Below are 23,317 nucleotides of genomic sequence, written 5' to 3'. Positions count from 1 at the left end.
CATCCTGCAAACTGCTCAGCAATATATCTTCAGGTTCGCCCACTACTTAACACAACACTCAGTGATTTCAACTCTCAGTAAGTTTAGCTCTTTTTGATTTCAGCTTATAGTAGGGGAGCCTCAGTGCTAGTACACCATTGGCCCAAAGTGAATTCAGCTCAGCAGCCTGTAATTAGACTACTAAGAGAATCAAAATTAGCTCTGACATTCATAGTAGCAAGAGGAGACAGTGCAATTAGCATGTAAGGTCCTCACCAGGGAGCCCATACAACCAGATATTAATACCTCTCTCTCTATTCACTGAGTTTTGGAACCCATGTCCCTTGCCTAGCGAGTGCTACTTAGTTGATGGCGAGTCCCTCCATCATAACAAATGGCCAAGTACAGTTCCATTGTATAATCAGGATAATAACACTTTATTCTTCCTGCCCCAATAACAGAGAAATTGGGGATCCCCAGCAGCCAAAGTGACCATTTGGGCAGCTATGGGCTTGTGCTAGGTGGGATGGGTGTGCCTATGCAAATGAGATCAGCCCTTGAAGTTCTTTTCCACAACTTGCCACAACTCACCAGCAGATGTCAGGGTGGAGCTCATCCTGACTCTGCTTACTTCCATAACTTACCCCCAAAATCAGTGCCCACATATGCTTCCAAAGCAGAGCTAAGGTGGTGCATGTGTATTCTGATCCCTTAGCACTCTCCACCTCACTAGGAATGCAAATAATGGGTTAGGAAAGAATAGCTGCAATTTTCAAGCCAGGCTACCCACATGGAAAAATGTGCAGATCCTCTGTACCAGTCTTCTATAGCTCCTTTCGTGAAGGCTTGTGCATCAGGTTTTGTGTGGCTTAAGTCAGGTCATTTAAGAGAGTATACAAACTATGCTTTTATACTTGATATTTGAGAAGGGTCTGAGCCAAACCCAAGGATCTCTTCCCCTTACCTTTAGTGTATTAGGCCTCTGGATTCAAATGTTTGCAATTTGAGCCTTTAAACATTTTCACTTTATACTCCGAGTACTTTAAACATTTTTACTTTATACTCTGTTGTGTGTAATATTTGTGTAGCATTTGAAAAGAAGGGTAGTCTAATTGTTAAAGCTAAGATGTGGCTTTTTCACTGTCTTATTGTATGACCTTGAGCAAGTCACTAAGGCCTCATCCTGTAAGCTATTCCATGTTGGCAGATCTTCTGCTTGTTTGGCACCTATACTCCAAGTGGCACTCTGTGGGAGCAGGGCCATGAGTGTCTGTAAGAATTTGCCTAAGGCTGACAGTTTCAGTTTCAAAGCAGTGCAAGTGCTTTAGTCACCTCCTCCTTCCCCACTCCTCACACACATGGCTTGCATTAATTTTAAAGATCTGGGGGTGTCATTTTAATGGAAGATGTGTGTGTGGCCAAAGTCCCTGCACTGCATTGCAAACATCAGCTTATACTTCTTTGTTTTACCAATTTAGATTCTTCATAAAATCCTCATGAAGCTGAATTAGTATTTATAAATCACTGAGATTTTTGGTTAAAAGGTGCTATTGAGCTGCAAATTATCAATACTTTCTCCACACAATTTTCCCAACCTATTAAGCAACTTTTCCATCTAGAAGAAGACATGGAATTGGAGAAAATCTCGCATAAACAACACATTAGGTTTTAAAGGAATTCATTATAGACCTTTCATTGAGATTAGAATGACTATAAAGTGTAGAAGAAATGGAAAGTCTGTAACAAAGCTTTCCCCTAGCAAGTGAGACACTTTTCCCATTGCAGTTAAATTAATCCAATACTATATAGTGAATTTTTTAATCGTTGCAAAGTGATAAACCAGAGATAACCAATGTAATTTTCACATGCACTAAAATTCACTCACCATATGTGAAGAAAAATAGGAGTGGAGCAACAGAAGCCCATAAGAGTTTGTTTTAAATATGAGGCAATCAAAAAATTTAAAGTGGAATTTAACTGATTCTTACTTTGCTAATGAGCAAACCCAATAATATTAGTAAAAATAGTGGCCTTACCTCACTTCTCAGCAAAGATTTTAAAGAATAACGTTGTGAAGTTAGATGGCTAAGTATCAGTACAACATAGACAGCAATACATTTACTAGTGAATAAATAAATGGAGCTGTAACTTGAGCTCTTTGAGATAGAATCAGCATACTCATCCACATGGAATTGGCACAGTCTTTCCTGCCTGTTGTTTGGAGACAGGCTGGTTCAATTTGCCGGCAACTGGAAATTGATAGGGCCAGATAAACAGATTCTTGAAGACAGATTCTTGAAATTATAGACAAGGAGTATTCAATCCAATCTGAGTCCTTACCCTCTTCAAATACATCCCCACCTTCCCTAATCAGTGGCCCCTCCCAGAAGAGAGTTTTAATATCAGAGGTTCAATCTTTACTCCTGCCATATCCAGATAGCAGGTTCTCAGAGATTTGTGGGGTCAGTGGTTTTATTCAAGGTACTTCTTTCTACAAAAGATGGTGGGTTTTCATCCTATCTTTGATCTAAGGAAGCTAATACTTTTATGTGATGGTTCCAGTTTTAAATGTTGATCCTAGCTTCCATTGTATCCTCCCTTTCTACCATGGAGCCAAAATAGGTAGCAATACATTTATCAGTTAATAAATTAGATTTCACTTGTAAAAATGAATACTTTGGGTGGTCTAGTGGATAGGACCCAGCCTGAGACTCAGAAGATGTCTATTGCCCTCTCTGCCACTGAGCTGCTGTATAACCTGGGTAAGTCAGTGTGTCTCTGTTTGCTCTTTATCAGTTTTACTTATTTAGACTTTAAACTCTTTAGAGCAGGGACTGTCTTTTACTATGTGTCTGAACAATGCCTAGGACAAATGGGCCCTAATGTAATACAAATAAGAAAGAGCATTTCTGACATGCAGTCTGATGTATTTGTGTGCGTTTGTTCACTTTGGCCCTGATCAGAGCCATATGAGCAGACCCCATGTAGCTCCATTAGCAAGACGGGGCCCTTATTTGACCATTTACAAACCACAATGATGTGTAATGAGACTTCCAGATATTAGTACAAATTGGTGAGGCTTTGCCATAGTTAGGTGTTTGTCCATTTACCAGTATTTGGACCAGATTCCTCACTCTATTATGGCAACTTCAGTGGTGTTTCATTGGTATAAGCATTAGGGAATCAGATTCACTTTTTAATCTAATCCAGATAAACACCATTAACTAAACTACTGGTGTAAGTGGCAAGAGAAGGCCTGAAAACTGAAGATGGCTGAAAAGGAATCATTGCTTGATGCTACTGTTTGGAAAGGAATAGATTCCCATGAGGGTATCCATCCACTAAGGAATTTGGCAACTACCTTAACAGGAGGCAAGAAAAAGAATCCCCCAGCAGATATATTTGTTTGCTTCTGTTTCTAAATCAAGCTGCTTGAGGAAAATAAAGATAGCTGTAAACTGAAGCCTTAAAGACAGAGTCCTTGACAGCTGCTTTTAGAAAATATAAAAAAGCCTTGAGAAAATACTTTTAGAAAAACAAAGAAGAGCCTTCAAATTACACTTTTAGAGGCTCAGCTCCACAGTATTGATTAATGTAGAGGGAATACACTGGAAAAGAAAAAGTGTTTTGAACTTGACAGAAGGTAGAGAGGGCACAATGAGAAAGAGAAAATCAAAGGAGGGGTCCAGCTCAAGGTGACAGAAATGACAGGAGAGATCTGGTGCAAATGATTGCATGAGAAATATTGTAAGGAAGCAAGGGAGAATAATAAAGAAAAGGGGAGAAAAAAAGAGCACTTCACTACTGCAATCAAGTTGAAACGAATGATTAGGGGTGAGAAGAAAACGAAAAGTATAATTAAATTTATCCCTGAATTCTAAGACCTTCATTTCCATAGGCCTAAGCAGCAGCTAAGTACTAGACGTAAGGCCAAATTCATCCCTGGTGCAACTCCATTGTTTTCAGCAGAATGACACCTGCGTACATTGAGGTTGAATTTGTCCTGCAGTATCAACATCAACTCTTGGACAAGAGGAGTGGGAGTGGGTTCTCCGTCTCCTGGATCATCAACAGCAAAAAATGATTCTGCCGGTCAAATTTTGCTCTGAGGCATTTGTGTAAACCTTGGAATGGAAAGATATTGAGGTTAGGAAGGCATTACTGAAGGCATAATCTAAAGACAGTGGAGTTGCATAGGTGTAGATGGGGGCATAATTTGGCCTGCAGAATTTCTAAACTTGGTGATGAACTGAGTTAGACAGAATCCAGCTTGACTGTCAGATCTCAGGGAAGGAGGGGAGAGGAGAGGAGTGGAGTGGAGGAAGAAGCAGGATGTGTAACACATACTACTTACAAATGGAGCAAGGTTAGCATGGGAATCACACAACGAATATGGAGCCCCACAATGCCCTTCTAATAGAGGCCCTTAATGATATTTACTAAATGGAAAAAATGAATTTAGTAGGCTAGCTCCCCTGGTGTGGTTGAAGGTGTTCTATGCCACACGGCTGGGGCATTCTGGCTAGGAAACTGGCTGATCAACCCAACATAAGGAGGAGATTCTGGTGGAGCAGAAGTGGCACAGAAGCTCCTGTGCAGCACCCCTTCGCTGTTGCCAGCATATGTGGATGGAAGAAACAGGTATAGATGGAATATCCCTACAATACACCAAATTCTGCTATTTTAGCCTCTTAGGGACATTACTGGTGGTGCAAATTAGAGCTGCATTCAAGTTACTCTATCTTATGCCTGGGGATCATTCTGCATAGAGCAGCCCCAGGATGATGGTCTGCAAAAATTCTTTATGAGAACATAAGAAAGGCCATACTAGGTCAAACCAATGGTCCATCTAGCCTCGTATCCTGTTTTCTGACAATGGCTGGTGCCAGATGCTTCAGAGGAAGTGAACAGAACAGGGCAATTATGAATGATCCATCCCTCTGTCATCCAGCTTCTGGCAATCAGAGGGTTAGGGACATCCAGAAGCATCCTTGACCAGCTTGGCTAATAGCCATTGGTGCACCTATCCACCATGAACTTATCTAATTCTTTTTGAACCCAGTTATACTTTTGGCCTTCATAACATCCACTGGTAACACAGTGACTACGTGTTGTGGGAAGTACTTCCTTTTGTTCGTTTTAAATCTGCTGCTTATTAATGTGATCAGGTGATTGCTAGTTCCTGTGTTATGCGAAGGGGCAAATACCACTTCCCTATTCACTTTCTCCACACTATTCATTATTTTATAGACTTTCATATCCCCCCCATCCTTTTTTTCCTAAATTGAACAGTCCCAGTCTTTTTAATGATTCCTCCTATGGAAGCTGTTCCATTAATAATTTTTGTTTCCCTTTTCCAATTCTAATATATTTTTTGAGTTGGAGTGACTAGCACTGCATGCAATATTCCAAGTGTGGGCCATGGAACACAGAGGATATTTTCAGTGAACAGTCCACAATGACAAGATCTCTCTCTATTTCTCTTTTCATTTGGTAACAGCTATTTTAGACTCCATCATTTTGTATGTATAATTGGAATTATTTTTTCCCCAATGTGCTATACTTTTCACTTCTCAACATTGACTTTAATCTGCCATTTTGTTGCCTAGTCATCCTCTGTAATTTTTCATAATCATCTTTGGACTTAACTATTTGGAGTAATTTTGTACTGTCTGTAAATTTTGCTTCCTCACTATTCAGCCCCTTTTCCAGATCATTTGACTATGTTGAATATTACATATCCCAGTACAGATCCTTGGGAAACCCCGTTATTCACCTCTCTGCGTTGTGCTACCTCTCACCCCACCAACTATCCCAGTTTACTATTGTGTCATGGTGAAGGATCTGGTCCATTGTTTCAAATTTAAAATGTGTACTTAATGCAAATTAATTCGTTATTGTATAGTGAACTTTACTGCAGTACCAGGAGGCATAACAAGTTTCCCCACAGTACATCAAGGTCTTAATTAGAGGAGGGGGTGTGGAGAGAAGAGGGAGGGAGAGAGAGAGAGAGAGAGAGAGAGAGAGAAGCTGTAATTCAGGAGAAGGAAAAATACTGCCATCTCCTGGAAGAAACTAAACCTGCAGCTCTTTGAATTATTACTCTGCCTCTAGTAAAAAGAAAAGGAGTACTTGTGGCACCTTAGAGACTAACATTTATTAGAGCATAAGCTTTCGTGAGTTACAGCTCATGTGCATTTCATCGAAATGCATCCGATGAAGTGAGCTGTAGCTCACGAAAGCTTATGCTCTAATAAATTTGTTAGTCTTTAAGGTGCCACAAGTACTCCTTTTCTTTTTGCGAATACAGACTAACACAGCTGCTACTCTGAAATCTGCCTATTTCGGCTCAACCTTTCCAGACTACTGTAACCCTTTCATTTGTCTTGTGTACCCCCAAGTTTCACCTCACTTAAAAACTACATGCTTACAAAATCAGACATAAAAATACACAAGTGTCACAGCACTCTATTACTGAAAAATTGCACACTTTATTTTTTACTATATAATTATTAAATCAATTAGAAAATATTTTACTTTTTAGTGTCTAGTATATACAGCAGTATAAACAAATCATTGTCTGTATGAAATTTGTTTATACTGACTTCACTACTGCTTTTTATGTAGCCTGTTGTAAAACTAGGCAAATATCTAGATGAATTGATTTACCCCCTGGAAGACTGCTGCACACAGCCAGGGGCATGTGTACCCCTGGTTAAGAACCACTGGCCTATAGTTTATCTCACAATAATTTGTATTAGAAGAATAAGCCGTACTCTTTCTTGCTTTTAGAAAGTAAGCAAAGATATAATGGTGCTGAAATGAAAAGAAACAGTAAGGTCGTTTGGTAATGCACTTTTCTTCTATAACCAGTTACAGACTGGCTGAAATTTAACCAGACAAGTAGTCATGTTTGTTTCATTTGACTATGCATCTGCTAACATAGTCTTGTCCAAATTGTATCTAATTCCATCTGTACCACAAAGTAAACCCCCTTCACATTAGATTCACTTGGTTGTCTACTGACTATAAGGGCACTGAAACAACACAGAAGCTATGGTGGAGAATCAACCTTTATTTGCATCTACCACAGTTATGGTGAAAGGCTTAAAAATGCTATTGCAAATGACCGAGTGGAGATTATGATTTCTACTACTGGTGCCCTAACCACTATCCTTCAAGATTTGCAGGGCATCAGTGAACAGCAAGACTGGAATGAGGGAGAGGGTGTTTAGAAACCACACCACCCCATTAACACTATCTCTGCTGTAGAGCTGTTCCTCAAAGTCCGCTTCCAGAACAGGAGCTGTCTAAGAAAAGAAAAGTGTCTACTGCAACCTGGCTTGCTTGAGGTTGATACAGTTAATAACAGCATATGAAATGACACCGTGCATCATTCAGAAAAGTGCATTGTTGCCCTGGATTTGAAGGGTGTGCATACCCCCAGAATGTGATCAAGCTAATTGCAAGCATATTATGTGCAACTCAGCCATCCTTAAGTAATGAAATAGAACACCAGGTAGTTAAGGGTTAATTTGGAGATAGGCTTTCAGAAACAAGGTCATATCTAGCCTGCAGTTTCTGCTATTCAGAATGGGAGGAGGGGACAGGCAAGTAAACAACTCAGACTGAAAACCTTGGTGGTTGGAAAACCTTGAATCTAGATGCCTTTGATATTAAAGGTTTACTGAAAGTTAGAAAAGTGATGATATAGATTCATAGATACTAAGGTCAGAAGGGACCATTCTGATCATCTAGTCCGACCTCCTGCAAAGCGCAGGCCACAGAATCTCACCCACCCACTCCTATGAAAAACCTCACCCATGTCTGAGCTATTGAAGTCCTTAAATCATGGTTCAAAGACTTCAAGGAGCAGAGAAGCCTCCCTCAAGTCAACTATGCCCCATGCTACAGAGGAAGGCGAAAAACCTCCAGGGCCTCTCCAATCTGCCCTGGAGGAAATTTCCTTCCCGACCCCAAATATGGCAATCAGCTAAACCCTGACCATATGGGCAAGATTCACCAGCCAGATACCCAGGAAAGAATTTTCTATAGTAACTCAGATCCCATCCATCTAATATCCCATCTCAGGGGATTTGGCCTATTTACCCTGAATATTTAAAGATCAATTACTTACCAAAATCCCATTATCCCATCATAACATCTCCTCCATAAACTTATCGAGTAGAATCTTAAAACCAGATAGATCTTTTGCCCCCACTGCTTCCCTCGGAAGGTTATTCCAAAACTTCCCTCCTCTGATGGTTAAAAACCTTTGTCTGATTTCAAGTCTAAACTTCCTGGTGGCCAGTTTATACCCATTTGTTCTTGTGTCCACATTGGTGCTGAGCTGAAATAATTCCTCTCCCTCTCCTGTATTTATCCCTCTGATATATTTATAGAGAGCAATCATATCTCCCCTCAACCTTCTTTTAGTTAGGCTAAACAAGCCAAGCTCCTTAAGTCTCCTTTCATAAGACAAGTTTTCCATTCCTCGGATCATCCTTCTCTGTACCTACTCCAGTTTGAATTCATCCTTTTTAAACATGGGAGACCAGAACTGCACACAGTATTCTAGGTGAGGTCTCACCAGTGCCTTGTATAACGGTACTAAAACCTCCTTATCCCTACTGGAAATGCCTCTCCTGATGCATCCCAAAACCGCATTAGCTTTTTTCACAGCCATATCACATTGGCAGCTCATAGTCATCCTATGATCAACCAATACTCCAAGGTCCTTTTCCTCTTCCGTTACTTCTAATTGATGCGTCCCCAACTTATAACTAAAATTCTTGTTATTAATCCCTAAATGCATAACCTTACACTTCTCACTATTAAATTTCATCCTATTACTATTACTCCAGTTTACAAGGTAATCCAGATCCTCCTGTACAATATCCCGATCCTTCTCCGAATTGGCAATACCTCCCAGCTTTGTATCATCTGCAAACTTTATTAGCACACTCCCACTTTTTGTGCCAAGGTCACTAATAAAAAGATTAAATAAGATTGGTCCCAAAACCGATCCCTGAGGAACTCCACTGGTAACCTTCCTCCAACCTCACAGTTCGCCTTTCAGTAGGACCCGATGCAGTCTCCCCTTTAACCAATTCCTTATCCACCTTTTGATGTTCATATTGATCCCCATCTTCTCCAATTTAACTAATAATTCCCCATGTGGCACGGTATCAAATGCCTTACTGAAATCTAGGTAAATGAGATCCACTGCATTTCCTTTATCTAAAAAATGTTACTTTTTCAAAAAAAAAGGAGATAAGGTTGGTTTGGCACGATCTACCTTTTGTAAAACCATGTTGTATTTTGTCCCATTTACCATTGACTTCAATGTCCTTAATTAATTTCTCCTTCAAAATTTTTTCCAGGACCTTGCATACTACAGATGTCAAACTAACTGGCCTGTAGTTACCCGGATCACTTTTTTTTCCTTCTTAAAAATAGGACTATATTAGCTTCTAATTCCTGAGTTTACAGATTAATTAAAATTTTGCTAATGGCTTGCAATTTCAGTGCCAATTCCTTTAATATTCTTGGATGAAGATTATGGGCCCCCCGATTTAGGTCCATTAGCTGTTTCAGTTTCGCTTCTACCTCTGATATGGTATATCTACCTCTATATCCTCCCCATTTGTCATGCTACCATATCCCCAAGATCTCTTTAGCCTTATAAAGACTGAGGCAAAGTATTTGTTAGATATTGGGCCATGCCTAGATTATCTTTAACCTCCACTCCATCCTCAGTGTTTACGGCCCTAATTCTTCCTTCTTATTTTTTAGCTAGCTAATACCCGATATAGAACGTCTTTTTCTATTTATTGCATGAAACCTTTACTATGGGTTTAATCCCTTGCAAGGTCCAAACTCTACTCGACTTTTAGCTGCTCATTATCCTACATGTTCTGACCTCAATTAGGTAGCTTTCCTTGCTGATCCCTCCCGTCTTCCACTCCCTGTATGCTTTCTGCTTCTTCTTAATCACCTCTCTAAGATGCTTGCTCATCCAGCTGTGTCTACAACTCCTTCCTATGAATTTTTTCCCCTTTCTTGCGATACAGGCTTCCGATAGCTTCTGCAGTTTTGATGTAAAGTAATCCCAGCCCTCCTCTACCTTTAGATCCATAAGTTCTTCAGTCCAATCCACTTCCCTAACTAATTTCCTTAATTTTTGAAAGTCAGCCCTTTTGAAATCAAAAACCCTAGTTGCAGATTTATTTTTGTTAATCCTTCCATTTAGTTTGAACTGAATTAGCTCATGATCACTTGAGCCAAGATTGTCCCCTACAACCATTTCTTCTATGAGGTCCTCGCTACTCACCAAAATTAAATCTAAAATGGCATCTCCTCTAGTCGGTTCAGCAACTACTTGATGAAGGAATCCATCAGCTATCACATCTAGGAAAACCTGAGCCCTATTATTATTACTAGCACTGGTCCTTCAGTCTATATCTGGGAAGTTAAAGTCTCCCATGATCACGCAGTTTCCATTAGTATTTACTTTATTAAAGACATTAAAAAGGGCTCTATCCATATCCAAATTAGATCCCGGAGTTCTATAGCACACCCCAAGCACTATCGTAGGAGAGGCTTTACTAGTTTTCTTCCCCAATGTAATTTTTGCCCAGACGGACTCTGTCTTATCCATTGCATCGCTTCTTATTTCTTTACATTCTACCTCATCATTGATATACAATGCTACTCCACCCCCTTTACCTTTGTTTCTGTCTTTCCTAAAGAGCACATACCCTTCAATACCTGTAGTCCAGTCATGACTACTATTCCACCATGTTTCTGTTATCCCTATAATATCTGGTTTCACTTCCTGCACCAGTAGCTCTAGTTCCTCCATTTTGTTACCTAGACTCCTTGCATTGGTGTACAAACATCTTAATTTTTGCTGTTTGGCCTCGCTCACATTTTGTACCCTATTAGGCACAGTCATTCTACAGCCAGTATAACCTATTAGACTAGTATCCACACCGCCCTCGCTCCTTATATACATTCTCCTACCCACGGCTGTATCCTTTCTTACTTCATCTTCTTCCCTCTCAATGCTAAAATCTGGCGTGGAGATTTTCTGGACATCTCCCATCCATCTCCCCCCAATTCCTAGTTTAAAGCTCTCTTTATCAGTTGTGCCAGCCTCGATCCTAGAAGTCTATTTCCTTCCCTATTCAGATGAAGTCCATCCCGAGAGAACTGACCTCTGTCCGTGAATGCCTCCCAGTGGCCATACATCCCAAAGCCCTCCTTATAGCACCACTGCCTAAGCCATCTTTTGATAGTCATAATCTTGTCACACCTTTGTTGCCCTTCTCTAGGAACAGGAAGGATCCCGCTAAAGATCACCTGAGCCTCAATTTCCTTAAGTGTCTTCCCCAGCCTAGCATAGTCTCCCTTGATACTTTCCAGCGAGAATCTGGCTGTATCATTTGTTCCCACATGAAGGATAATTAGGGGATTCTTTCCCGCTCCCTTTAGGATCCTTTTCAACCTCAGGTCTACATCCCGTATCTTAGCACCTGGAAGACAGCACACCCTTCTATTCTCAGGATCAGCTCTAGTTACAGGCCTGTCTATTCTTCTCAATAAAGAGTCCCCGATCACATAGACCTGCCTTTTCCTGGTGACAGTGCTATTCTCCAGTCTCTCCCCTGTTCCCTCTGGCTGCAAGTTCTTTCCATTCCTATTTTCCCTTACAATCTTCTTCAACCCATCCTGTATCCTCCTGGGGCTCATATTTGGTGTAGTCTTCCTTTACTCTTCCCCTTTTTCTATAGGACTAGCCTCTCTTCTCTTCTTCCTTACCCTTCCACCTTCAACAAGTACCTGCTGAGCCCCTTCATTTTCCAACTCTGCAAACCTGTTCCTAAGCTCTATTTCTCCTTCACTAGCCCGTCTTTTTCTCTGCCTGGTTCTATGATATAGGGAGTATTATGACCTGTTTTGTAGAAGTTAGTTATAAAAGATTAGCTACAGTATGCTTTGGAGCAGTCCTTGGAAGCCAACTTGAGAGAGGTTTTTCCTGACACCCTTTCTCCCCCGTGGGTGAGCAACTGGCCACTGTGAACCTGCTGTTAATTACTCAATACCATTCCAGACATTAGGTAAATATCTGGGATGTTCTAAATCTATTGCCCCCAACTCCCCAGCATTGGCACATTTGGACACTGATGGGTGGGGGAGATTTGTGGTTTGTGTGTGAAGGAGGGACATTCAGACAGAATTTGTTTTAGATACAGGTGCCACTTACTCCTTGATGAGTATCCAGAATAAGAACCTGTTTGGCCCTCTGGCCAAAACAAATGAAACAAAGTGTTCCCTTTTGCAGAAATATTTTGTATTAGGTGTGGAAGAGGAGAAATAAAGAGCACTTTGGCTTAATAAATTTGGGAGGAGGGGGAATTTTGGGAAATGATGTTTTAATAAAATTAAGAGAGTGTTAGCAGATTTTGCTAACAGGGTTCTATGGGAAATGCCTTCTGGCACATCCTAGGAACCAGTGAAGATTTTAGCTAGCTACCAGATAGCAGCCCTTAAGGCATCTGAAGAATTGGAGTGGCCCATGTGTACTCCAGAAACTTTCGCAATTTCAGAGAAATACCGGGAGGTGTGGGCCAAGAATAAAATAGAATGTGATAAAATTGAGGCAAAAATCCTAGTTACAGGCCTGATTCCCCACTCTGGCACTTTGAGTGCAGAAGGCGGGGGGCACGCAAGGATTTTAAAAATGAATACTGGACACTCCAGGCTTGTATTAAACTTCCAAGGCTAGAGGGTTTTTTTTTTTGTTTTTTGTTTTTTAAACCTTGGATGGGTAGATGCTGCCACCACCCAAGTGTGAAAACCCTTTGAGGACCCAGGAAGGCACACTTGGGAATTTCTTCTTGTGGGGTACCCTCAAGCCTTTTCACCCCGCCTCCAGGGAAGAGCTGAGAAAGAAAAACAAAGGAAATCAGATGTTGCCACCAGCTAATTAAACAACATGTGCATAAATCTTTTAGGACACAAATTTAATTTTGTTTTTTAAAAAAGGTAAATTTTATTAAAACAAAAGAAAATACATTAGAAAACTTAGACTATTGCTATATTTTAAAAAGAACCACTTACAAGGATTAAGCATTAAAATAACTTTTTTGAGGTTCAGTTTAAAGGTTACCAGCAAAAACATTTGGGGTTAGCAGAGAGGAATTTACAAGCCATAAAGAAATAAAAGAAATAAACCTAATCGCTTTTTCCTAGACATTTCCTGATTTACTTACATATTTGGGGTTTTAAATGAGTCCTTTTTAGGTATGATTTGATGATTTTTCATACCTGGCCCAAGCTTTCTATAGTTCTGCCCTGTTCCCTCTCTCCCCGAGAACAACACAGAAAGACAAAGGGGAAGTTTTTTCCCAATTTTTAAAAGTTTTAGCCTTTCCATTGGCTTTTTTGGTTAGGTGCCCACTCCCTTCCTTTTACCTATGCAGGGACACTTTTTAACCCTTTACAGGTAAAGCAAATAGAGAACAACTCCCTCATAAAAGGGAACTATCCCCCACCCCAGAAGCAGTATGACTATCCAAAGGAGGCAGAAGCCAGTCTGAAAGAAACAACTGATGGGCTTTTAAGCCAAGGGGTTTTAGTCAAGACCCAGTAATGCTGCTCTCTGGCCAGTCCTAAAAAGTGATTGCAAGACCTGGAAGCTGGTAGTTAATTTTCACCTCCTTGATCGGGTTATACCACTGATGGCCCCCATAGTCACTAAGTATTAGGTGGTGATGGCCTCCATTTGGGAGTGGGGGGGCAGGAAGGGTGGGCAGAGGGCACAGTGGTTTTCAGTTTTTGATTTGGCCAATGCTTTCTTTGCTATCCCTTTATATCAGGACAGCTATTAAAAATTTGCTTTACCTTTCAAATGAAGCAGTTGTGTTTTGCCAGGGTCCACCTGTAATCAAGATGTGGGATGGGATGCATGAAAGTGACTTTTTTTTTTATATGGATAACATCCTAATTTGTATTTAGACCAGAGATGAGAGTTTGGAAGTTTTGGATAGGGTATTACAAAAGATTCAGAAAACTGGGTTTAAAGTAAGCCCAAAGAAAGCCCAGTTGTGTTCCCAGCAGGTAAATTATTTTGGAGTGATTTTGGTCCAGAAAGGGCATTCTCCTAATCAGAGTGGTGCTAGTTCCTAAATTACCAGCTCCCAAAGATGTTACAGCTCTTAGATTCTTTCTGGGTTAATTTCTCCCAAGGATTTTTAAAGATGACAGCCCCACTACATGAATTGTTAAAGAGGGGGTGGAATTGAACTGGGGCCCTCTGCAGCAGGAAGACATGATCAAGTTAAAGCAGACCTTAGTTTAGGCTCCAGCTTTAGTACCCCAGGTGTGACCACCATGTGTGTTACTGCTGGCAACTACAGAAAGGAGATTGGGAACGGTGCTAAATCAGAACCATGGAACAGGCCTTGGTCCTCCAAAATTATAAATGAAATAGAGAGGGGGTTTACTCCCTGTGAGTAAGGAAGTTTTAGTACTAGTTTGGGTTTTGCAGCAGTGGGACTATCTGGTGGGATTGTGCCCTTTGTTATTGAAAACTGCCCACTCCCCAGTGAAATATGTGAGTACTGGCAAGATTAGTAATGGTCATATCTTCAGCCCCAGCAAGCCCTAAGCAAATTAGAGCTGATGAATTTGCTGAGCCCCAAGTAGGTGCTCAAAGTACAGTTAAGAGTTAGAGCCCCTCCCAGGGGAAGAGGGAGGGGAAAGAGGGACTTAGGCCCAAATGGCCTAAGTCCAGGTTAATAAGTTAACTGTTTAAGTTCTGTTTTTAAATGTATACCTCCCTCTATATAGGGAGGGCAGACGTTTTGTTTTAGATTATTAATTATGTGGATGCTGGAAGACCTTGGAGATGATGCATTCCTGTGTGCTGTTTTGGCTGGCATTTGGATCGTAGGGCTACTCCTCTGATGGTATGAATCCAGAACTTGGTGTGCCCCCAGTGTGGGAAAACTTCCTGTGGATGACAGTGCCGTGCAAAGGGAATGATGCAGTGGAAATTGATGTCGCCCCGGTGACCAGAAAAGTCTCAAGCAGTGCTGTCAATGCCTCCTGGAAGTGGTCAGATGTCAGTGGGACAGAAGTGATCCCACCCATGACTCATCTCCAGATGCCATAATGAAGGGCTATCTGCTTTGGTGGACAGAAAAAAAAAATACTGCTTTGGGACTGTAAATTGGTGACAAATGTTAGTTTAAAGTTTTAGTTTTTTCCACCTGTAAACCCCAACCCCGTTGTGTTCATTTATGAATTGATATCCCCAACGGGACAGCATCAGGGGAAGAGATAATTAATTTTAGGCTGAAACACTCCCTTTTATACCCAAACATTGGGTAGAAAAGTTTGGGGTGAGGCAAGATTACAGATAAGGATACTAGGAGGGGAATGGGAAGCTCTTTTGCCTTGCACTTGGGAGGCCCTAGGTCCTCAGGAAATTTATAAAAGGGATAAAGGATGTCTGAATAACAGGATGGTTAAATGGTGTTTTGGTAAAATGATTAAAAGGTATAGAAGTGTGAATTCTGTAACCACCTGTAATTGATTTGATTGGAGCATGTGTGGTTGAAATCAATGGGAAGAAGCATACAGAGATGAAGGTAAAGAGTAAAGTGAATTATGGTAAGCGTGTGGATGTACAGTAGACAATGAAACAATATGCATGAGGTGGTTGTGAATAATATGAATGCAATGGATCAACACCTAAAAGATTTAGCAATGCCCCTGCGGGTATTTTTAGATCAGCTAAGCTGCATACAGGATGGGGTGACAGGTTTTAGAGAAATGGGCGCAATACCAAGAAAAGGACCACTTCCACCTCTTGCAAGCTGTTGGTGCCCTCCACAGTAATGTTTCCTTGGCCCTGACATGCATGCAAATGCAGATGTGGATTACTGATATGTAAAGAATCTTTACATTTGAGATTCTTTTGAGATGGTACGAATGGGATACTCACATTGGAAATTAGGAACCTGCTTAGAAGAATTTGGGATTGAATATGAATGTACCACAAATACCTTGCAGCTACAAGATCTATGTTTAGAATAGAGAGAATATGCCTGTATTTATTTAAATGAATTTGATTGTTGTAAAATGTTAACTAAGCATTCCTATTTAAGGAATTATTGGTAAGTTGCTAGGCAGGAGGCACACAGAATCATGGTTACCATCCACCACGCTTCTAATTAGATTAAGTGACAGAGGGTTAGCAGCAATTCGGAACAAAATTAGTGGGAGATGTTATTGAGATGGTCCCCCACAGAACTGGGGATTTAATTTGGCCTTGCATTTAATTGTGGTGAGGTTCTAATGTTTCAGGTGGCGTTGGTGATTGTGCTTCTAGTATGGATATGCTGGATCTGGAGGAAGATTGATCGGTTGCAAAGCCAGCGGTTCTATAGACCACGGTACTCCCTGGAGAGATGTACATGAAGTCTGGTACTTAACGAGAAAGTCAGGAGTGAAACGGGAGAGTGCCAGCGAGAAGATTTTGTCTCAGTCAAGAGCCTTGAGACTAATGCTGGACCTTCAAAAGTAACCAACGGAACTCTTTTTATATATATATATATATATATATCTCTAAAGGCCTTTATTAAAAATATGTGGCCTTTAAGGAGGGGAATGTTGCACTGTATTTGAGGGGTGTGTATACCCCAGAATGTGATCAAGCTAATTGTAAACTTATTACATGCATTCAGCCACCCTAAAATAATGAAACAGAACACCACATAGTTAAAGGTTAACTTGGAGACAGACTTTCAGAAGCAAGATCATATCTAGCTGGCAGTTTTCTGCTAATCAGAATGGGAGGAAGTGACAGACAAGAAAAAACAACTGAGACCTTGGTGGTTGGAAAACCTTGAGTCTAGAGGCCTTTGATATTAAAAGTTTACTAAAAGTTAGAAAAGTGATGATATAGTAGGGAGTATTATGACCTATGTGTTTTGTAGAAGTTAGTTATAAAAGATTAGCTAATAGAGAGTACTTTGGAAAGTCCTCAGAAGCCAACTTGAGAAATGTTTTTCCTGACATCCTTTCTCCCCCGTGGGTGAGCAACTGGCCACTGAGAACCTGCTGTTACTCAATACCTTTCCAGATGTTAGGTAAATATCTGGGATGTTCTAAACCTATTGCTTTTGTGTGCTTAAATCTAATAAACTGCAGTTTTAGAAAGAGCATACTTACATGCATGATCTTATCAGACAGCATTGCTGTGTTCCTGTTGATTTATTACTAACACCGCCTGGAATGAAATAGTTAAATTGCCCCTGTTGGAGGTTCTGAAGACCCCAGGTAACAGCATGACTATCCCAGGGCTAAGTAAATAGCCTTTATCCAGTCCCAAATTGTCTTCATGGTTGCTGTTTTAAGGAAGGTGCACGAGTGTTGTAGCCTATCCAGCTACAGAGGATTCTTGCAATTTCAGCAGGGAACTTCATCTTTAGGAGTGGTCTCAACATGGGATTGAAGTCTTCCCAAGCTGACTGATGTCAATCCGTCAGGGATGAAATTTTAATGATGTCACATAGCTCAGAAATTGAACCAAGTCAGAAAGAAGAGAGAGAACCTAAACCTCCAGTTAAGACCCAGCAAGGCAATCTTCTGACACAGGGCTAGGGTTTTTTCCTCCTCAGTGTGAAGTGGGTCATCTTGTGTCTAGAATAAGTAAACCTGCTACAAAGACAATACCCACGCTTGTTGGTGCTCACCGTAAAGAGGTGTTCTACAAGACTAGGACCCCACTAGCCCAAATCTGTGAGGTTAGAACATTTTAGATATTTTTGCCCTATTAAAGTTCCCAGAGGAAATAAAGATCTATGGTGATGAGTGAAAAATAAGTGTAAATATTTCACCACAACACCATACCCCAGCTGTTACCTGCTATCTATCTCTAGTGCATTATACTACATAATGATACATTGTCCAGCATTATTTCTTCCCATAGGGCTTGTCTATAGGGGAAAAATGGCCTGGAATAGATATTCCAAAATAGCTCCTCATATGGATCCTCTTATTCTGCTCTAAGAAAGCCTTTGTGCAATTTAACTCAATCCATTTTAGTGACAAATAGAGAGTGTCCACATGGGGAGTTGAGGAATAGTCACTGTGTTTTAAATTCATACTCTAGCTTATTTCACAATAGACAAGCCCACAATGTAGCATGGTGCATTTCTTTCACAAAACGAAAAACACATTTGCCAAAGCTTGACCAACCGTGGCAACAGGCCTACTTGTAAAGTTAAAGGGTTGTATAGCTACAGCACACCATAAAGATATTGGCGTGACAGATTCCACTTAATGATTTTGATCTATTGCTATAACCTGAATAGCTAGTAGATAGAAAGAATGCAGCAAAAATGAAAAACAAAACAACCCCCCACAAACAAACAAGCAAAACTCCACATCTCAGCTATATCCATCTTGTTCTACTTAGGTTTTATTGGTTTGTTAGCTGTTCTGGATTTATACAAAAAGTAACTTTAAAACAGACTGAGGTTGAAAAATCAAAATGCTCAAAAGTTAGAAATTGCCAGAATTAAGTTTGCCTGTACAACCTCAATGTGGCCCTCTTGTGTGTAGGCATTAGGATAAAGGGTGGGATTTTCAAAAGCATCTAAGTGACTTAAGAGCACAAGTCCCATTAAAACTGGCAAATAAGACCTGGGGCCATCCATCGAAAAAGAATCAAAAGAAATACTGCATAGCTACCTGCTTGTAAAGGGGATGGATTGATAGGACTGTTAAGAATTGTGCTCTCTGTGTGGTGCAATATTCATTCATATTTTTATATATTTTCATTCAGCCATAGGTGAAATTCAGGGTCTTAGTGACTATTTGAAAAATCTTACATTGTCTGGAACCTAGTTATTTAAGAGAGATTCCTTTTGTACTACTGCAATGGGCAACTCAGCTTTAGGGCAATCTCAGCTAAAGAAATTTGGAATTTACTGGCCTTCAGACCCCAAGTTTGCAGAGCATTAGATGAAGTTTTCATATTGTCCTGCGTGGCATCTATTTAAAAGATAAACAACAATTTAGCTTATCTGAGAAATGTAAGTTCATTAAGTAGTACATTTTATGTTAAAATAAAATATACCAGCCAATTCTGATATTTTGAATTAAACACTGTTAAGTTTATTTCCCAAAATAAAATTCACGCTGATCTTTTAATAATCATCAAGTTATCAAAACCCACGTTTATAAATAATTAACTTTATTTCTGAATAACTGTCAGCCTTAATCCTGCAATTCAATCTACTCAAGCGGACTCTTAAACCTGGGGAGAGTCCTCCTGGAGCCACAGGGCTCTTAAATAATGGGCACAATTGCAGAATTGGGGCATAGGCCATTATCCTTTCTAGGCACTTGCCATTTGGTTTTGTCTGGTATAAGGATTTTATTACCTACATAAATGCAACTTTATGGATTTAACTCTTCACTGACTTCAGTGCAAGTAGCTCAGAGAAGAGGTGCGGAATCAGACTAGTTTACACATACAAATATGTAACATCAGTAATCTATTAATACTGAACACCATATTTCTTCTTCAGCTCTTCAACAGAATTATCCTCCAATCCAGACTGGTTCACGTGACTGAATAATACATGTGCAGCTGTAAGAGAGGATAAAAATTAACATGATTTTCCATTTTTAGACTTTCAGACACTATTTTTTAAACGTGTGATTTTAAGGTTACAGACAAATCGTTATAGAACATAAATATGCCCTATCTGAAAACTGTCAATATATTGAATATGCCATTTGGATTCAATAGAAGAAGAAATCTCAATAGTAATTAGTTAAAACTCAATATTCTGTCTATAAGAAACTGAAAACAAAACAAAAATCCACAAATGGCAACAGCCAGCATTTTTGTTTTGGTGTTTTATACAACGAATAAAGGTCCTTTTACAGCAAGTGGTTAGGCAAAAAAACCCGTAATTCCTCAAACAGGTGCATATTCTTGATGACAAAAACAGAAAAAAACAAACAAGACATAAGCTATCTTGTCTTATGCTATTAAAAACAGAAGGTAAAAAGTTTGTGCCAGATGTCAGACAAAATTGGCATAAAAATAAAGTTGTTTATTCAAATTTATGAGCTGTAATGAAGAAAAGTATACTGAAGTAAAAAAGTTGAAAAAGCTAATAGTTTCAAAACATGAAAATGTCTTTTACAAGGAAACTATTTGTCCAAGAGGCTCAGATTTGTTTTCTATTACAATGAAAGAATGGTAAACTGTAGTGAAGCTCAGCTATATTCAGTAATTTCCACATTGATTTTTAAAATGACCATTTATCAGCAATAATTGTCATAGGGCACTAAATGGCTTGTGTGCACAAAACTGGTGGTCTCAGTCTAGGTCTGAAGTAGACAAATATTCAGATGACAAACACACACCTCAATGGGCTGTTTGAAAGGAGGGTCAAGGCACAAAGACTAAAATTCCTGTGAACTAACTGTGGTGGTCCTTCAAGAACAGTGCTGACACATACAGGCAGAACAATTTTGAGAAGCTTGCATTGTCTCTGCTTAAATGTGCTCTGTGGCTAAACAGAAGATGATTTCTCAGTTCTAGAGATTGACTAGCACATACATGAACACTAATTAAAAATAAAATCAACTAAAAAAATTAGAAGTCAGAAAACAATTACAATGTAGATTAATGTTCAAAAGATGCTGAGAGGGATCCAACAGAATCTGATTCACGTAACAAGTGTGAAAACCAATATTAAATAAAATAAATTTACTAACAAGAGTATTAGGGCAAAATTCTCAAGGTGGGTTACAGCCTTTTACACAACTCAAGTGGTGCAGAGGGATCATAATGTAGCTGCAAATGCCCTGCAGAGATGTTCCAGAAGTACAGGAACTCTGTTGGAGTATGTGTGCTTTCACAGGCCCTGCACCAGACATCCCACCACAGAACCTAGAGGGACTAAAATGGTGGGGAACAGAAACGCATCAGGGGCACAGAGGAGCTCTATCATGGCAATAATCCATTGGTAGGGTATATTATATTAGTGATTCTTTTCCAATGGCACAAGTTAAAACTGCCACGAAGCAGCTCTAAGTTGTATTAGAGCTGGGGCCAGCCATGCAAATCAGGGAGCCGTTTCAACCCACCAACCTTCTCCTGTGCCAAGACAGAATCAAGCCTTTAGTGCCTTGATATTACAGTGATGGGTAAAATGCAAAGGTGGCAGCACTCAGTACTGCAATTAGAACCTGAGTTTGACTCTGCAACATTTTGAACATTTTCTTCCCAAATTTGATTTAGTGAGAATCAGGTATGACATCATGTATTTTGGTACTATATTGTGCTCAATTACAATTGCAGCTACCAGGATTTGTACACAACATTGCTATTGAAAAAGGTAGTTATAACCAGCATGTCTTTTCTGGAGTTTTAAGAAGATCCTAAAAACCGAAAGTTTCTGAGCAGGACATTTAAAACAGCTGATTTGATCAAGCATTCATATGTCATTTAAAATCTAGATGGAATTTCAAGTAATCTATAAAAAATCATTTACATTTCAAAGACAATCAAAAATGTTGTTCTAAAATATATGCTTTAGGAATTATTTTGGGGAAGTGTCATGGCCTGTGTTATACTGAAGGTCAGACTAGATGATCACAGTGGTTCCTTCTGGGCTTAAAATCTATGAAGAATAATTTGTTTCAGGGAGGGTTCTTCACGCCCCGCACAGTACCCAAGGATTTGTCCCCATTTCTTCCTTTATTTTCCCCACTTACAAAATCCCTATATAAACTGATCTCCCAGCCAAGAAAGATATGATTTGCCTGGAACCTGTCAGCTCTACAACTGCTCAGGCAAGAATGGTCACTACAAAGTGGTGGAAAATTTCCCTTCTCGGAGTGGTTGAGTTCACTTCTTTTAGTCTGATCCACATATCTTCCCCTCCACTCCCCATCAACCCCTAAAAAAAGAAATCAAACTGGAAACCTTTTTAGAAACATGTAGTTAAAGCAGCCTCTGCAGTGTAAATAAATAAGATTTCATATGTCTATTTGCATTATTGGCTGTAAACTGAATTGATACTGAAGTATCTGACTGAAATGAGACCTATACCAAGATCCAAGTTTGAAAAAAAAAAAAAAAAAAAAAAAAAAAGAAGAAGAAGAAGATTTGGCATTACTTTGTACTTACTCTTTTTCTCCAAGTCTGACATAAACATCACTGCCATGTCAAATCTTTTTAATTCAGATAGCCTTTGGAGAATTTCAAGGATGAGTGATGGTTTCTCTTTCCTAAAATAGCAATATATTAAAAATATATTTAAAAATAACTACCTCTGATTAGAAAGATCCAATAGCTACCAGCAGGATTACGGAATTCAGGAAATTCAAGCTACAGGAACAGATGAACTCAAACAAACAAACAGTCTGTATGCAAATATTTTTAGTACTAGTGAACAAAGGTAAAATAAAATACAGGAAGAAGGAGGAAAGCTGACAAGGCATAAACATTAAATCATGCACTAGTTATTGCTATTCTAAATATCAAATCATACTTTTCAGTGCCCAAAAGGTTGGTGCTTGTGGTACATGTTTCTTTTTGAACCTTTCCATAACCACAGCACCTTTCTGAGTTGTTATTCTTAGCTCATGATAACGAAGAGAGAAATCAAATTCCTCGTTTTCAACCAAAAATGGAAGCAACAGATATCACCACTTAAAAACACTATCTCTGGCTTTCCTAAGGAAACACATGCTCATACAGACTATGTCAACTAAACTGCCTTAGTATTAAGAAATCCATTTCATTCACAACTTTAGACATCTACAGATCATGATCTATTGATTAGTGTATGCAAATCCAGAGGATTTCAGGAGGAAAATAAGGAGGGATTTTAATGGGTAGTAATTTGATTGTGAGGATGTACAGTCATCAGAATGTATGGTTGCTGTCATTTTCAGCAGTATGGAAAAATCTTTTTTTTTTTTTTTTTTTTTTGGACAATGAGAGCATATTTGACCACCTTCCTTCCTCTTTCACTCCCAATGACTACAAATTATCTTTTTGATTTATATCTCACATTCCCCTCCTTTTAAAAACTGGTTTTTACTTTCTGCTCTCATCAAATTCACTCTCTAGCAGCCATCCAAGTAGTAACACTGAATGAAGGACATGCCTCTTCAGGTGTGGTGATTCACCCTCATGATTTGTTGTTGTTTGGACAATACTTGCTTCTGGCCTATACCTGGCCCCTTTAATTTACACTTGCTACTTTGCATAATAAAAAAACATAACATA

General features: G+C 39.6%; 1 protein-coding gene and 1 long non-coding RNA gene across 6 annotated transcripts in view; one reads left to right on the top strand and one right to left on the bottom strand.

Annotated features, from left to right (window-relative positions):
* The first annotated feature begins 2,381 nt into the window (after positions 1-2,381).
* LOC122456166 lies at positions 2,382-16,714 on the top strand. Its single transcript, XR_006274864.1, has 2 exons — positions 2,382-2,741; positions 14,859-16,714. It is a non-coding gene; the product is annotated as an uncharacterized LOC122456166 (long non-coding RNA).
* RPAP3 (RNA polymerase II associated protein 3) overlaps positions 16,607-23,317 on the bottom strand; it is a 48,532-nt gene continuing 41,821 nt past the window's right edge. For 4 of the 5 annotated variants that reach the window (XM_043494187.1, XM_038388458.2, XM_038388443.2 and 1 more), the window contains 2 exons: positions 22,211-22,311; positions 16,607-19,651 (listed from right to left, as the gene is read on the bottom strand). In XM_043494187.1, the coding sequence (XP_043350122.1) occupies positions 19,560-19,651; positions 22,211-22,311 (193 nt within the window). In that variant the 3' untranslated portion in view covers positions 16,607-19,559. Of the gene's footprint in view, positions 19,652-22,199; positions 22,312-23,317 lie in introns of all 5 variants that reach the window. The other variant, XM_043494197.1, reaches the window with a different exon arrangement.

The sequence above is a fragment of the Dermochelys coriacea genome, chromosome 1 (genome assembly GCF_009764565.3).
Source record: "Dermochelys coriacea isolate rDerCor1 chromosome 1, rDerCor1.pri.v4, whole genome shotgun sequence".
NCBI classification, from domain to species: Eukaryota; Metazoa; Chordata; order Testudines; family Dermochelyidae; genus Dermochelys; species Dermochelys coriacea.
This window is presented reverse-complemented; position numbering and strand designations above follow the sequence as displayed.